General features: G+C 38.6%; 1 protein-coding gene across 1 annotated transcript; it reads right to left on the reverse strand.

Annotated features, from left to right (window-relative positions):
• Nucleotides 1-9,483: 9,483 nt before the first annotated feature.
• On the reverse strand, nt 9,484-17,251 carry LOC136827815 (zinc finger protein OZF-like). The gene is made up of 2 exons (XM_067085275.1): nt 17,221-17,251; nt 9,484-16,075 (listed from the first exon to the last, which is right to left on the reverse strand). The coding sequence occupies exons 1-2, from the start codon at nt 17,249-17,251 to the stop codon at nt 14,781-14,783; spliced, it is 1,326 nt and encodes a 441-aa protein (XP_066941376.1). The 3' UTR covers nt 9,484-14,780.
• Between the last annotated feature and the right edge of the window lie 590 nt (nt 17,252-17,841).

A 17,841-nucleotide genomic window follows, 5' to 3' on the forward strand; every position in this document is an offset into this window, starting at 1 on the left:
CGATTACAACGTCGATAGGCATATCAGAAGTATGAATCCGCATTTTTAACAAAAGTATTAATAAGAATATTGATTCACTGTCGGTTATTCACTAGGCAAAAGAGTAACTAAACACGTCAAGGGGTTTCGCTGGAATAAATGACTAAACTAACGAGTTGACAGTTGTTCGTCAGGCGACGTCCACACAGCCAACAACGTCACTGAACAATAAAGAACACTGAACAACGTGCCTTGTTGCCTACGTCTGTCAACTGAAAACAAAATTTTTAAATTCCTTTTGTTATTTAAAAAACAGTCGAGTGTGTTTTTTCCCCTTTACTTAGTCATGAGCATGCTTGTTAAACAAGAGGATCTCTATAGCCTACCTGTGTATAAAAACTCTCTCTCCCTCTGTTCTGGCATTTTTTTTCCTCGATGCCTCCTTAATCCTCCTAAGTCATTTATTTCCCATATCCTCTTCATTTCTCCTCTAATTTTATTTCCTTTCTCCTTTCAATTTACGTCTCTTGGCTGTTCTTTTGAATGGATAGGATTTGATTAATAGAATTTAGGCTGTCAAGCCAAGCACTGAGCAACTTCAACTATTCGGTGCTTAAGACAGTTGAAACTGGGACTGGAGTGGTTGGACAGCAAGAGAGAAACCCTCAAACTAAATGATGGAGTAGCCTACATGGGTCTAAAGGTAGAACTGGGGAAACCCCCACGGTTGCACCAAGAGGCAATAGTTTTAGAGGTTGAACAGCAAGATTCATGAAAAGAAGCGAGGGCAACTTTGGACCAAAGGGAAAGTGCAAACACCCTTTAGTAATGTCTACTATGCACCGCGTGAGGTCCACTAACCCCGCCCACCCCCCAAGAGTTAGTTTTCATGGGATTCATTCAACCGATCTTAGACTATAAAGTAACTCTTAAGGTAGAAAGGAAACGCCATAGTTGTAAATCTACTATACTGTAATTTACATGAGAAACTTCAATATAAAAATGTGGAGTAAAACAAAAAAACTTTATACAATGTTACATATTTTTCTTCATTTAATAAGACAATTCAGACCTCGAGTATGTCATCATCAAGTGTTATACTAAAATATATAATTCACGGTTAACAAAAGGAAAAATGTCACTGTTATTACCTAATTTGCAACTACTGCATACCGTAATTAAATCTATAACAGACCATTCTCTACACAATACTGTATCTTAATGGCTTCAAGTAAACAATGCTAGCATTGTACAATATAAAGCTAAACTGTATCAAACTCGAAGCACTGTACTTCACTTCACCTACAAAAATATGACTTTCCTTGTTAAAAACCGCAGTGAGGATGAAGCCGGAATTTCAGTGTTAAATATTTATCTTGTACAACCAGCTTCTGACTACATTCTAGTTTTTATATTACAAAAAGAGGAGCAAAGTGTAACTGTCAATGTGCATTATGTAACAATTCCAACATGATTAAATTTTGATACTGGCTCATTTACATTTATCTTTGTACATAAATTATGGCACCATGCTGCTGAAACACTAATATCTTTGTTTGGTATGAAGACCAAAGCTTTATATACTGTATAAAAAAAACCTGGCAAACAAATCTTCAGCTGAACACAAAATAAATTAACAAACAATACACCTTGAACTAGGTCGAGGCAGAATATATACGACAGGGGAGCGTTGGAGATAAGGAATGACAGGGTTTTGATGAAGCATAATAGAAGACAAACGCGTAGGGGGAGACCCAATTGCACATCATTTTAGTTTTATATCTTGTTGCATCCAAGACTTCCATTACTTGGCTCTGGCTATTGTTGTACTTCTTCCTTCTTGAACTTTTTAAAAAATCCTACTTGTTACTGAATTTCATCTTAAATCTTTAGATATATTATTTACTGGACTTCCTTTGTTATTTTATTCAAATTCTGGCTATAGTTCTTTTGCTGGTAGGAATGCCGCCACTTTTCTCCAATATGGAGTGTCAGAACCCTTAATCATTTTAATATTCTTACTGTCTCTGTTAATTTCTGGCTATACTTCTTTATGTCTGACAATTTTTCATGGCTTTTTCTTGCACTGCTATTCACTGTAACCACATTGTAGGCTACATTCCAAGTATTGGTTCCCTGCCCTTTGATTTTAGTTACAATTATGAATTTGCATTAATTAATTGCTTGTAATTCCTTGGTAGAGATTGTTATGATTCACAATGGTAAAGAAAAATATACTTTTGCAATCTGTTTTAGAAATTGTTTCCATTTTACCCCATCTGGTCGTTTTTGTCCTCTGCAATATGCCTATATTTTTACTGGATTATTATCAAGTAGTTCATCCAGACCACTGAGGTAAATAAATGACAGGCTTCAGATATTTTGTAATTTGTCGAACTGAAAATGATAAGAGATGCATATTTGTTTTCAAATCTGGGCACTCAAAAATTTGCAGTTTAAATGAGAGCCGAAGGACGCTGCAAAGAACCTCCAGTATTGCCTACATTACACCGCATGAGATGCACTGACACGACTAACGCCCTACGGGGATTTTTTGAGATTTATCAATTGGAATCGTTGTAGAGCAATTACTGTTAACTTTTTTATTAATTTTACTTTCCCTGGAGCTTTATTTTTAAATGAATTAATTTCTCATTCTTACATCCTGGGTAAGGAAATCAAATTTATTAGTTCTGACATCATTTTCTGTATGAAGTTTTTTATTCAATACGACAAGTCTGGTCTTTTTCCATCTCTCATCAGTTATTTTAAAGAAACAACTGAGGTAAAAATATATTATATGCTTTGTGACATGTCTTGGGTCCATGCTTTGGTTATATTTTTCGTGACTGTATCGATATAACTGCTTCATTTGTTGTCACTTCTGTTATTTCTTCTGCGACTAAATGCGTAAAAGTCTCCCAATTTTGTTATGAATTAATAATGATCAAAGCTGCTTCAGTCAATGAAAAAATATAAAGTAAAGAAACTCTTTACATAATTAAAAAATAAAACATACAGTCATGAAGGGAGTAAAATAACTACCTACCAATAATTCTTTAAATGAGAGGAGGACCATATATTTTCTTTGTAAAATACAACGACCCAGCACCTAACATTTTTTTTAATATAAGGAAATTAATGGGTGATTTCTGACTTCATTTCAAGATGAAGTTATAAGTGTACCAAGATATCATTAAACCTGACAGTGAAAGTTTTGTATAGGGCAACAATAATAATAATACAGTATTGTAATTTTTCTACAAAAAACCTAAGATAGGATATTCAACCGAACATCATAGTACAAAACAACAATTGATGATGATGAATGATAAAAAAAATAAAACATATACCTGGTAGTACTTTAAAGAATTATTACTACATTTTGATTTAAAAATAAAACACCCATATACAATAATATAAAATATCACTGACCTTGCATGAAACCTGATAATCAGGAGTGACTTGCTAATAATGAAAATATCTATGACAGTAACTTTGAAGCACCCCAGTGATACTGTGCATTTGTTTTGTACACTCATTGAGAGTTACTCGTTTTAAAGTTTCAATTATACTGTCTATAATGTACAATGTATAGGCATCTTGAGAGTGACTTTACCAGCTGTTAGAGTCTTTTATTAAACCATCATAAAAGTGGCACACAAATATAAGTCAAATTCGTACTTCTTAGCCCAATGAAAATCATTTATACAACACTCTAAAGAAAAACTGGAATAAATACATATTACACAGTAAAAATATATAATACTGTATGTTGTTACTATTCTTATTATTGTTATTACTATTATTATTAAATAGTTTAACCACCACGTTAACCTTCTGAACTCTTATAGGTCTATTATTACTATTATTATTCAATAGTTCAACTTAACCACCAAGTTAACCCTCTGAACTCTTATAGGTCTGGACTCAAGAGCGACCTCAATGAACTATGTTAAATCTTATTTAATATATTGCAAATTCATAAAAATTTATTATTGAGATAACCTGGAAATATTTCTCAATTTACAATATATAAAAAAGTCAAGAGTAACAAAAAAAAAACAAATCTACAAAGTAATACTGCAAAACAAAAGATATTAAGATTAGTAGGTATGCCAACTGATGCAACACATACAAGTGGAAGGTCAAGAATAGTATTAATATCACGGTTGTGCAACAAAAGGAAATTGTCTTACAAACAACAGTCGTTTTGGGTATGTGGTTCATAAAATCATTTATCACATATCATAAAAAAATCAAGAAAAGAATATGAGATACCAACTTCCTTCACAATGAAAATTAAATGGAAAATGGAACGGTAACAAACAAAACAGGATAAAAATTTCAAACACTGTACCGAGTTCACTTCAAAGGAAAATGTAATGATTTTGGGCTGAGACACAAATCAGAGAGAGAGAGAGAGAGAGAGAGAGAGAGAGAGAGAGAGAGAGAGAGAGAGAGAGAGAGAGAGAGAGATGCAAGTTCAAAGTAACTAAAACACTGTAGTCAAGCTATCCCGCAGTTACACACGACTTGGCCTTAAATTCATTCTATGGCATGAAACAATTTAGGAACACCTGTGGCAGGTTTTTACTTATCTCAATCAATTTAACACTCTGGTCCATAAAAAAACTTGAACACTTATGTAACAAGAATACAAATCTTTATCACTGTGATTTTAAAATATCAAATTTTAAAAGCAATTTGTCTTTTTCCAAACAAAGAGCCTTGAAGTTCTTTACATAGCAATTTTGCTTTGAGTGCGAGCTGGAAACGGTCTTACAAACTTACCGACAAGGTAGTTAACTACTGATAGGTGGATGAAACCCTACCACAGTCAGTCCGCACTCCAATTTGCCTTCTTGCCCAGGTGCCAAACGAGAGGGTTGACTGAGGTGGACAGTAAATGTAAGTTTGTATGTTGGGAAAAATACAAATTATTTTGAAATTTTATATCTGTTCCTATACATAGGAGACTTATCCACTGGAAGGAGGAAATCTCAGTATCTTCTACACTGACTGGTAGATTCGCCCAACCTGGAAATGCCATACTCCTGGTCAGCTAGGAGCAAAGGAAGGATGACTAAGCAAATCTCGCCTGCTGCAAATACGGAATGTTGCAGCTGCTAGACATTTGAACCATTAAGTAATGGATTTGTAAAGTAATTACTTAATCATGCCATCAGAACCTGAGAGAAATGTGTCACAGACAAACAAATAAATGACACCAAGAGGTTTGTTTTATCGTCTATCCTCCTCTCCTTGCCAAAAGTGGAGAGAGACTTGCATCCACTCATTTCTCACGAAAAGACTGGTACCCAGTCAAATAGCTAACCTGCATTCTGGTTTGTCCAGTTTGTACAGTATATAGAATGGCACCCTGATTCTACTTTACTAGATTAGAAGCAAGAGAGAGAGGAGAGGGAATCCACTCTATCCCAACCTCTCTCTTGCCAACCAATTACCTAAATGAGACGCTATCTGTCCCCAAAGGGAAGACTGGCCAGCTACCCAACTTGTTGAGCAGCCACAACCCAGTCCAAGGAAAGCCCATCCAAGGGCTGGTGGGCAATGTTTCCCAGGTAATACCTGGTAAGCCCACAGGTTCCTACGAAGTGTTATGGAAAGTGCAATGCTCCCTCATGAGCTCTTGCCCAGACTGCACACTCACCCTCCACAGAGCAGTCATACATCGACTGTGAGAGACCAGATAGCTCACCTCTTCTTATGCTAATGTCAGGGCTAACAAAAATAGTGTCTTAGGAGTTTGACATGTATGGACTACAGGTCAAACTCCTAAGGACAAGAGTCACTTCCCTTCCAGGGGTCCACATTCCCAGAAGGGAAAACACTACTCAAATCTTCTCATGAGTATGGAACTCTCCCTCGAGGAGAAAAGATCTACTTCTCAGTCTCAAAACCTGGCCTACAGCTGATCTGTGCCTTCAGTAACCGAGACAGAGAGAAGCTTCTCATGTCAAGTAGACAAGGAAAGCCAGTACCTGCTAATGTGCAGCTCTAGCCAAAAAGGTACTCTGTCTATGACACCAACCGCAGAGGATGGCCCACACCTTTGGTAGACAGCTGCTGAGGAAACGAAAGCATTCCAATATTTTCATAGCACCACAAGATAAAAATCTCTCACTCGGAGAAGACACTGGACAGCCTCCAAGCGTGTGGTACTAGTGCTCCCGTGGCCTAATGATACCTCCCTACATGCAGCTGATACCAAAGGTTGTGCCATAGAAGAAAATCTCTCAGGACCTTGGACAACAGAGTTAACAGGTCCTGATAACATTCGGCTTGTGATTCTCATGCCATACACCAGAGAATCCACCTGGTCTGATACACTGCTAGAAAACTGTAACCCTGGAAAAAACATCAGCAGATTGTGCCAAGGTACCTTCCTTGAGGCAATCCCATTCACACATTAGCTTGATGACTCCTAGAAACCAACCCTTGCAATTCACCCCGGGGCATGTTACCCTTGGATCCCCAGGCACCAGCATCCTGATATACTCCAATCAAATCCCCAAAGGGGTTGGTCAATCACCTGGGTGTACGGCCCATCCAGTCCTAAGACTAATCCAGGCACATATGCCTTCAGGAAAAAAGCTTGGGGAGAGTGAATGTTCCCAATTCTATCCCACGTGTATATCTAACCCTTGCTTCTCGGAAACATCTAAAGAAGTACAGTAGAGGTAGTAGGCAAATGGTCCCTGGCAACCATGCTCAGCCTGGTAAAGACGGCCTATACCAGATGAGTTAGGCCATGGGTAGTCGTCAACCCAAGGTGACAACAACCCAATGTCATGACTAGTGAACTTGCTCATGTGAATGTGGACAAGGGCTTGCTTGGCCTGGAAGACGTTGCTACATAACCCCTATTACAATCCTGGGGACCCTGGCCCTTCCTAGAGGAAGAGCAAGGGGAGGGAAAAGAGCATCTGCATGCTTGATTCCTTTACTACCGCTGGGACTTACTGACAGGGTGCATGGCCCCTGGACAGCCTGGTTAGCCTAGCCAGCCAGGCCAGTGCCAGTATGCCTCGGTCCCTAGGGACCCCATACAGATGCACCTGTGAGCAAAGCACCAGGTGCAGCACTGCATGAGGCACAGCTAGCATGAGCCCCTTTCATTCTGCTGCTGAAAAAGCCAGACGATACCAGGTTTCTTGTGGGAAAAACCAGGCAAATTTGCCTTCATCCTCCTCCATTGGAAGTTTTGGAAGAGGAAGGAGAGGAGGAGTAGGAAAAAGTATATCGATACCTGCTGCCACTGAGAACTTAGTCTAAAGATCAGGTGTGCTGATTGTAAAATGTGCATGCCCCTCACCAACAGCGAATGGGTCATGCAAGGAGCTCTTATGCAACCTGAAAGAGTCAGGGTAAAAGGGGCAAAGATCTCCCTTCCTGCCATGGTCATCCCACCTTGGATGGACAGAGAGAACCTGGATAAACAGAAAGAAGACCAAAAACCCTTTGTCACCTGTAAACCTCAACCGTATGCCAGGTACATGGGAAGTGAACAAGCTGCACAAATGGGTCACACAACCCTCTCTCTGTGTGACCCTGATGAATTGTGCTGACAGGAGTGGGAGCACTCCCATTACCTAAACCTTATATCCTGGATAAACAGAAAGACCATTACTAGCCCAATGCTACCCATAATTCATTCTGTGAAACAGGTAATGGAAGCCCACAAATAGCATGAATAGGTCTTGCAAAGCCCTCGTCTGTGCTGCCCTGATGGGTCGTGTGAGAGGAGCTGTCCAGCTCCCCTATCACCACAGCTGCACAACTATGGACAGACAGAGAACACTATTAGCCCACTGCCCCGTAAACCCAATTAGAAGACTGGGTAACTAGAAGTGAACAAGCCATATAACTGGGTTGTACAACCCTTTCTCTGTGTGACACCGGGGAGTTGCAGTGAGAAAAGACTCAATTTGATGAAAGTTGGAAAGCTTACAAAGACGAGACAGAGTAGCCCTCAAGTCTAAAAGGATAACACCCAGTGCCAACTCTACCCAGGAAAAAACAATGAACTGTTGGTGATCGAACTCCCCTGCCTTTTCCCACAGAGAAGAGAGCCCCGAAGGAGGCCTAATAGGCTTCAAACGCAATGTTAAACTTTTCCCCTCAAAACCTGCAGCGAGGAGAAAAAGAATAGAGTCAAAAAGGACAATGACGAAGAAGACGAAGAAAGATAGGGAGAAAAATGACAAATTCATCAATAATTTGTAGTTTTCCTAACATACAAACCCACAACATCATGCGACAGGAGTATCCTTAGGCGCACATGCGCAGACGGCTATGGTAGACTCGCTTTTAGAGAGTAGCATTTGCTATAAAAGAGGCCCGCAAGACCAGCATCCTCCAATTTGTGAATAGCCGGAAGGAACCGAGATATTTCGCCCAAGATGCATGAGAGAGAGAACGGGAAAGAGGGGAGGCATGAGGTGGGAAATTAAAAATTCACATGATGTTGTGGGTTTGTATGTTAGGAAAAATACACATTATTGTTGAATTTGTCATTTGTTCCAAAACTGTTATAAACACCACAACATTATGTGTGTGATACGAGACATAAAAAGGAGGGAGAAAGATCTCTCCATAAACAAGCAAGACAATTAAAAGTAACCACCAAAAATAAAATGTTTTTAAAAGAATAATACTCACTCTTTAAAGTGATGTGATGGAACATGGGAGCTCTACGTTCAAACGGAGCCAGACAGTCCTATCAATGAGGACCGTCGCATTTCGATGGGCGGAGTTCAATCCCACCGACCGGCGAATTTATTTCAATTTCTCGCTATAATGTGGAGCACTAGACAGTCCCCTATCCAATGGAACATCACATGGGCCAGCCGGAGAGCAGGTGATATTATGAACATCACATGCCGGACCCAGGTGATATTATGGAGAAGAGATGCTCAATGAATGTGAACAGTTAAAAGATCATATCTGTCACACCACTTGTTGAGCTGCCACCACCGAGCCTAAGGAGAAGGTGTCCAGTGACTTATGTGTGACATCTTTCAAATTAAAAGACATGAATGTGGTTTGTCTGTTCCAAACTCCAGCGCAACTGATAGGCCAATATTCCTGATGTCATGGGCTTTAAAGTGTGTTGGTACGGTAGATACATCACGTTCCAAACTGTAAGCTCTGCTTATTACTTCCCTCAGCCAAAAGGAGATAGTGTTTTTGGAAATCTTTTTAATACAACCTGTGCTAAAAAAAAGTCTATGTTGCGCTGGTCTGAGGTAGGCTGTACCCTTTAGGTAAGCTTTTGATGCGCGTACGGGGCAAGGCGACATTTCTCCCTGGTCATTACCCACAATGTCCTTAAGAGACGGAATGGAGAAGCCATCACATCTTGGGTCATGGGACGATGGGTTCTGGGTCTTTGAGATGAAGTCTGGCAGAAAATTGAAAGCCATTTCCATCCATGTGTGCATGGGTGTGGGTTACATTGTAAGAAAGTGCATGAATCTCACCAACCGTTTTAGCAGACGCTAAAGCTAAAAGAAACAATGTTTTCAATGTTAAGTCCCTGTCTGAAGAAGTTTTGATGGGTTCATAAGGAGACCTGGTCAAGGAAGTTAAAACTTTGGTTATATCCCAATCAGGAGGTTTCAGATTTCAAGGAGAACAACTTTTCTCAAAGTGTATGATCATATCCGAGATCTCCAAAGATCATGCCAAATCAATATCTCTAGCTTTAAAAACTTTGGAGGGTCAATCTATACCCTTTCACAGCCAAGACAGAGAGGTTTTTCTCATTCCTCAGAAAGAGAAGGAAATCTGCTACATTTTTTACAGTTGTTTTGAGGGGATGTAAATCCCTCTGACTGCACCAATCCAAGAAGACTGACCATTTTCCCTCGTATAGCTTGAGGGAGGATTCTCTAATCAACCTGGGAATGACTTTTGCAACCTTTCTAGGAAAACCTTTCTTTCTGAGGAGTTGCTAGATAGTCTCCAGCCGTGAAGTTGAAGTGATTCTACTGACTGAAGTATCCTTCCGCTGTGTTCTTGTTTTAGTAGATCTGGTGTTATTTGAAGACATCTTGGAATGTCTATGAGAAGATGTAGGAGATCCGCATGCCATTCCGCTTGTGGTCGCATTGGGGCTACCAATGTCATTCAGAGACCCTGAGAAACAAAGCACCTATTAATCATCCTCCTGATTTGGCTGAAAGGAGGGAATATGTAAACGTCTAGGTTTTTCCACTGGTGTTGAAATGCATCCTGCATAACTGCGTTTTTGCACTGGAGAGCAGTATAGGAGTAACTTGTGGTTCCTCGAAGTTGCGAACAGATCCACTGTGGGGCCCAGCCACAAGCTGAGGAGTCTGTTCGCTGCTGACTGAAGCAAGGACCACTCCACCCCCAACTATCTGTCCTGATCTGCTTAAGGTGTCTGCTACGATGTTCTTCTCCCCTGGGATGTATCAGGCAGTTAGCATCAGACCCTTGAGTTCCGACCATACGTGAATCTTGATAGCCAGTTGGTTTAAGGAGTGGGAAAGCGTCCCCCAATGCTTGTTCAAATAGGAGACAACCAAAGTGTTGCCACTCATCAAAACTGCTGACTTCCCTTTCAGGCCTTCTTGGAGGAGATGCAGAGCTAACCAGCTTCAGCACATTTATGTGTTCTTTTTGTTCCATCTTGCTCCAAGTCCTTGAAATGCACTTTTCGTTTAGGTGTGCTCCCCAACCTCTCCTGGATGTGTCCAAGAACACTGGCATCTCCAGAGCTAACTTGCCCAATTTCATTCCCTGGAGATAATTCTTTGGATTTCTCAACCATTGTAAATCTCTCCTGGTTTCCTTTGTTACTGCAATCATTTCTTCTGCATTCTCTTGATTTTGGCTATTTTCTTTTAACTTCCATTGTAGGGAATGTATCTGAGCTCTGCCTCTTGGAACCAGTTTCTCAGGGACACTAGGTGCTTGATTAGAATCTGCCAATTCTTCATTGTTTATATGGGCTTGGAGAGGAACCTTCTCGAAATTTCCAGAAACTTCTCCAACCTTTGCTGTAACGGGAAAGCCTTCAAAATCTGGGTATCTATCATCATTCCCAAGTACTTGATTCTCTGTGTCGGAACTAAATCCGACTTCTTGAAGTTTATGAGAATACCCAGAGTCTTGCACATCCTTAAAACCAAGTCTCTGTCCTTCTCGGCCTGGGCTGCAGAGGGTGAAAGAATGAGCCAATCATCCAGATACTTGCAGAGACGGATGCCTCTCTTGTGGGTCCATGCTGAAACTAGTTGAAAAATTCTGGTGAAGGCTTGGGGGCTGTCGCTAACCCGAAGCAGTGGGCCCTGGACTGATAAGTTTTCTTTCTTGAGACAAATCGAAGGATTTTCCTGGAGGAAGGATGAATCAGAATTTGTAGATAAGCATCCTGTACATCCAGAGATATCATAAAATCTCCCTGACTGATTGCTGCCAGAACAGACATTGTTGTTTCCATCTTGAACGGGGTGAGCTGGAGAAGCCTGTTCGGTGATGATAGATCTATTATTACTGGTCTCCAACCCCCTGATGCTTTCTATACCAGGAAAAGGCGGCTGTAAAACCCTGGCAATGGTGTCTTCACTATTTCCACAGCCCCCTTATCCAACATATTCTGAATCTCTTGCCTTCTGCTTGGGAGAGTTTTTCCTGTAGGATGGAAGCTCAAGAGGAAAGGGTATCCATCTCTGGTGTCAATACACCTCTCATATGCAGGACTAGTTGAGTCCAGCATCAAAAGACTAAGTCAAACTTACCAGGGGAATAAAGCTATAAAAGCCTACTTCCCACAACCTGTAAAAGCAAAGGCTGTGACAGGAGAACTCCCTTATCTATGGTAGGCACACTCTCAAAGTCCTTCAAAGGTGACTAAATCTCACATACCTGAAAAATATTATATTAGGGATTAAATTAGGAAACTGTACAGCTGCCAATGAATGTCCAGAAGCCGTTTCATTTTTGACAAAAACAGGGCCTACATCATTACAAAGAAAACTATGTGCATTCCTTGCGAGTAGGCTTATTTGACCAATGGGTTTGAATTATAACAACATAAACAGTCAACAAAAGGGGAAAATGAATACTCCCGTTTATTCATCAGAAAGTCTGAACAGCAAAGTCGGACACAGAGTCCTGTGAGACACCTTAACTCAACGGCAGCCAGAAGCAAAGTACAGTGCAGACTAACATGTGGGAAGGGTTTCCCCCAACCTGTCAATAGTTAACTACCTTGTCAGCAAGTCTGAACTGCCATTTCCAGCTTATGCTCAAAGCTATATTCCTTTATAAAGAACTTCAGATTTGTATGTGTAGGAACAAAGTTGTATCTTTTGCCATTATAGCAATTTCTGTAGCAAAGAATTTTGTAACCGGGGTCATCAGTTATGATAAAAAACTTATTTCAAGTCATTACACATCTGTGAAAATTAACATGTATCTATCAACACATTCTTAATAGTAAAAGAAAATTAACATTCACGTCAAGTGATCATAAAATCTTTAAAAAACTGGCTTCTTCTAATGAAAAAATAAATCAAGAAAACAACTTGCAACACTTTGTCATTAAGATTAGCATTCTTCAGTACATTACCTCACGTTACAACTGTGGCAAGTATAACACATAGGTAGGAATGTATTGTCCTTTTTATTATCTGTAATAATAGAGCACCTTGTGTGTTATTACAGTAAGTGTACAAGACAGAAGATATCAAAGACCTTTATTACACACCCACTCCCATAAAGGAAAAATCTAGCATAAACTGCTACAATGACGATGATGTGATTAGTTAAGAAATCTTTTGAAATTCAGGGTTACTTAATTGGTTCATATGACACTATTTGGGCTACATCCCAAACTTCCTCCCATTCACTAATTATGCTAAAGATATACTGATCACAATTTCAAAGTATTCTTGGATAGGAATAAAATTTTCATTTCAATAAGAGTAAAATGCATATCATTATTACTGGGTAGTTAAACCAGACCACTAACTCAAATCACCTGACTCATGGGGCTGACCCTGAGAGTTTGCATTACATATTAATATTTATACATTTAAAAAATTATAGTTTAAAAAACTTCATGATCTTGCAGCCAGCCTACAGATTATGTGGCCTCATTAAAATATCTAGTAATAATAGTTTGAATAATTAATGTGCTTTAAAGGTGAAAAAAAAAAAATTAAACTCTGGTTCTATGCATTATCATCATTCTGCCCTTATCTCCCTCAGCTAAAAAGTGTTTTTTAAGAAAACTGTAATTGCTATTACAAAAAGCCTGAAGTTACTGTATATAGATTAAAAATTTTTATATAAAAAATAGTATGAAACTTATTTCCAGTGGTTCCTCTATGCCATTTATAGCTACACATACATACCAACCAGATACTGTATGTAGTTATGCCTGGTACAAAGATTTTCAGTGAATGTAGATGCAAAGAATCATTCAATTGTACCCTGCAGTATATGTTAAGTGATATTTTGCAAAATGTGTACAGATTTGGATAGCATAAGATTTAAAAGATGGCAAAGCAAGCACTTGTGTGTGGTTTTGTCAATTTTATTTCCTTACAATTCTTTAAAATTTTGCTTATATGGATGTATCATAACTACTCTTACACTGACAGTTGCTGCCTGGTTTTCCAATACTGTTTGGCTGTGCACCCCAAGCTAAGACAGTTTCACAGAACAAGTTCTCCTCTTTTGCCACAAATCTTTTGTACAGATTACAGCACAATATAAGCACTCATATTTAATACATATACTGTGCTCTTCCCTTAAATTCTGAGAAACCTAGTACTTAACCTTTACTATACAATCACATCTCTCATTCAAATAAATAATGCATACACAAGGCTTTATATCTCAGAGATATACTTCATTATCTCATATATCCATGAATAAAATGAAAAACATGAGGTAAAATATCTAAAATCCTATAATATCATAAGTTCACAGAACCAGGTTTCACAAATGCTTTGAGACACACATAGATAGCCCATCCCCAAAAATTCAACAGTAAAAGTTTCATGAAGTTGGCACCTAGCACTTGGCAAAAGCCCCATTCCTTTTCAGGACATATCCATATGAGGCAGCTCTTGTTGTGTACATTACTGTACAATATGGCATACTAAATGCAAACCATCCTACAAAATACCCAATGTTCTGGAATGTCCTCTGTTGCTTCCACAACCAGGACATCCAAAAGTCTGATAACAAGTAAAACCTGCATTTAATTTTCATCAAACAGAATACAACAAATGATAACTTGAAAAAATCTTGGGGTCCCCCATTAAGATTTGCTGAGATATCAACATAAGAATATAAATACAAAAACACCTATTTAAGACAAATGCAGATAACAAAAGAACACTGAAATAAACTTTAAGATTAAATGCAGACACTTAAGATGACCAAAATAAAGAAAAAGAAGGTATGGAAGGCTGATTCATTGACAAATACAAGTTATTACAACCTTGGGAAAAGTGTCTGAAAAGAAGGTCACAGGTTGAGGACTGTATAAAACAATAGTTTGTAGCTGCAGACTGTATATCAATACAGAACAACAATGAAAAAACCTAAGTACAACAAAACACAAAGATCCACGTTATACATATCTCAAAATACTGTACAGTGCTTTAATTCATGACTGGGCATAAATACAAGGTAAAATATATACATGAATATCAATTACGTCACACAAATATATATAATATATATACATCTATTTACATATAAACATAACTACCTCAGACAAAGGTAGAAAATCACCACTGACCCAAATTAAGGGAGGTATAATGTGTCATGGGAGGCTGAGATTGAAAACTCCCAAACACATAGTTCATTGTTTCTCCCGTGTGAGCCTGTTCTCTGTTGACAACTGGTTCAGAAATTAAGAACTGCGGGACACATTCTTCAATAGTAACCTGGGAAGTTGGCTGTGGACCCTGAGGTAGATGGACAGTTTGATTTTGAGGTTCATTCCTTGCTTTTTTCTTAAGTGACCCTGACGAATCACCGATTCTACCATTGCCAACTTCATTCCTGTCTCCTACAACTGATGCAACAGCTGCTGAGGGAGAGTTGGCTTTAACATAGGCATCAATTTCACCATCAATGTGAGCGTGCTGTTTGATATGGGTAAGTACCAATGGTTTCCGCATATAGCCTGCCCCACAAATAGTACATTCATATGGCTTCTTATCTGAATGAGTGAACATGTGTGCTCGACAATTGTTGGAGGAATTAAAAGCTTTTCCACATATCTCACACTTGAATGGTTTTTCCCCAGTATGAATTCGCATGTGTTTCTTATAATGCTGCTGATAGACAAAGCCAGCATCGCAAAACTCACACCGATAAGGTCGTTCACCAGTGTGCACACTCATTGTGTGTCCATTCAGAAGTCTTTTCCATTTGAATGCTTTCCCACATGTCTGACACTTATATCTTTTCTCCTGCAAATGTGTGACTCTTTTGTGAGAGGATAAGTTACTCTTCTGACGGAAACATGTACCACAAATATCACACTCGAATGGCTTTTCACCGGTGTGTGTTCTCTCGTGATCTTTTGCTTTACTTTTAGTTGTAAATACTTTGCTACACTGTTTACATTTGAACTGTTTTATGTGAGTTACATCAAAAGCTGTGCAATTTGCTTTCACTTTCTTGGTTCCTTTGTGGAGTTTTTTATGCTTTATAAATCTTTCTTCACTAAGAAAACTTTGATCACAAACATTGCAATTAAACCAATCTTCTTTCAAACCATGAATTTCCATATGGTTTACCAAGCACTCCCTAGTTTCAAATACTTTGTCACACACAGAGCACATGAAAGTAGTATTCTCCTGAAAGTGTTCTAATGAGGCATCATCAATAACAACAACTGCTAATTCCTCTTCTTTGATTTCTATTTCATCTTCATCATTTAATTCTTCAGGCACCTCCTGAATTTGTTTCACAACAACTTTGCCAGATTTAACGGTCAGGCTGCTTGTTTTCCGGGGTCGTCCAATTTTTCCTGAACGCCCTTTCTTGCTTGGGCCCTTGGACTTTCCTTTGTCTGAAATGAAAAATAACCTAGAATGGAACTTAGTATGGATAACGTATTCCACCTAAATTAATCTGTACCTCTCATTCTACAGTAGTGTGTGTCTAGAACCACCTATACACATTCAACTAAAAACAAACTTTATGCACTTTTTCCTCCTTGGCAAAATTTAAAAGCTGCAAAATCATGAAAGTTTAAAATGAAATTTACCTCCATACTATCATTCCAGTCACAGGATATCATTATTCACCCTGGACTGACAACAAACAGAGCTAGTTTACAGCCTGTATGCCTTGATATTCATTTCTATACAACTGCCCCAGACCAGATGTTATTCTGGTGTTAGTTTAAAGCAGAAGATCCAATACTTATGCCTGACAACAGTAGCTAACAATTTAGTTTGTTGGGTGACATAACACAAAAAAAAATTTTTAAAAACAATGTCTCTGTTATGTACTAACTGGACACGACTGCATCATAATAATAATAATAATAATAATAATAATAATAATAATAATAATAATAATAATAATAATAATAATAATAATAATAATAATAATAATAAAATAAAATAATTATAATAAATAATAATAAATAATTATTATTATTTGGAATTTGCAAAGATAACAACAAACCTTTCCTCAGACACAACTGATAACAAATGGCATCCTACTAATATACATCTAGACAAATAAGATAAAACACCTGAAGACAATACAATACAACCTATCAATGCTAAGTTTATCTACCATGGGAGGGAGAGAATGAAAAATATTTCACCCCTCCCCAGAAATAGATTTTTCACAGTTCTGAAATGAATCATTTCAAAAAAAGGATACCATAGAAGTGACTAAGAATCATTATTACCTGGAGAAGATGGTGGTTTAGGGGAGAATTCCACCCTGACATTTTTCTTTGGTTTTGGCTCTGAGCTTTGGAATTGGTGGCTGTATTAAGAAAATACAAAACTTGCTGCCTAATAACGAACACAATGACAGTAACCCCCTTTTCTAATAAAGAGAGGCCATGACAAAGTGCGAGGTCATCCTACTAATATACATCTAGACAAATAAGGTAAAACAATTTCCAACCATATATTTCTTCAGTTCTGGAAATGAATCATTTCAAAAAGGATACCATAGAACATGCATTATTACCTGGAGAAGATGGTGGTTTGCTGACTTTCATTGTAGGTGCCCTGGTCTACTCATTAACAGCTTTTGAAACTCACTAGGGCTGAAAAGTTGCAAAACAAAAATTTTTAATACCTTCTCCTTTTTTAATAAATATCTTCTAGACTATAGACAGAAATACAGTAATCCCCCCTGTATTCAAATTAATACCTCCAAGGGCCTGCTGGATGCTGGAAATTTCAGGATATGATGAAAATACATTCTGCAGATGTAAAACTTTGTACTCTTAATAATATTACCTTGTCAATACCACATAACCACACACAGAAATCATTCAATAATGTGGAACTCAACATTATCTGACATAACAAGACCAGAGACCAAGGCCCAAAGATATATGATATACAGGCTGTCCCCAGTTATCGGCGGGGGTTCCGTTCCCGACAGCATGATGAAAACCGAAAATCGCCCATAACTGAAAATCGGCAATAATAGCACCGATCCCTGGTTATCGGCTATCTGATCAGCATCGCCAATAAGTGGGGATCAGCGCCGATAACCGGGAATCGGCACTGAAAATCCAGTTATCGTCGTCATTAGACAAGTCCCATAAAATCGGATCGCCAGTAACCGAGGCCACCGATA

This window comes from Macrobrachium rosenbergii, chromosome 42 (assembly GCF_040412425.1).
Source record: "Macrobrachium rosenbergii isolate ZJJX-2024 chromosome 42, ASM4041242v1, whole genome shotgun sequence".
Lineage (NCBI taxonomy): Eukaryota > Metazoa > Arthropoda > Malacostraca > Decapoda > Palaemonidae > Macrobrachium > Macrobrachium rosenbergii.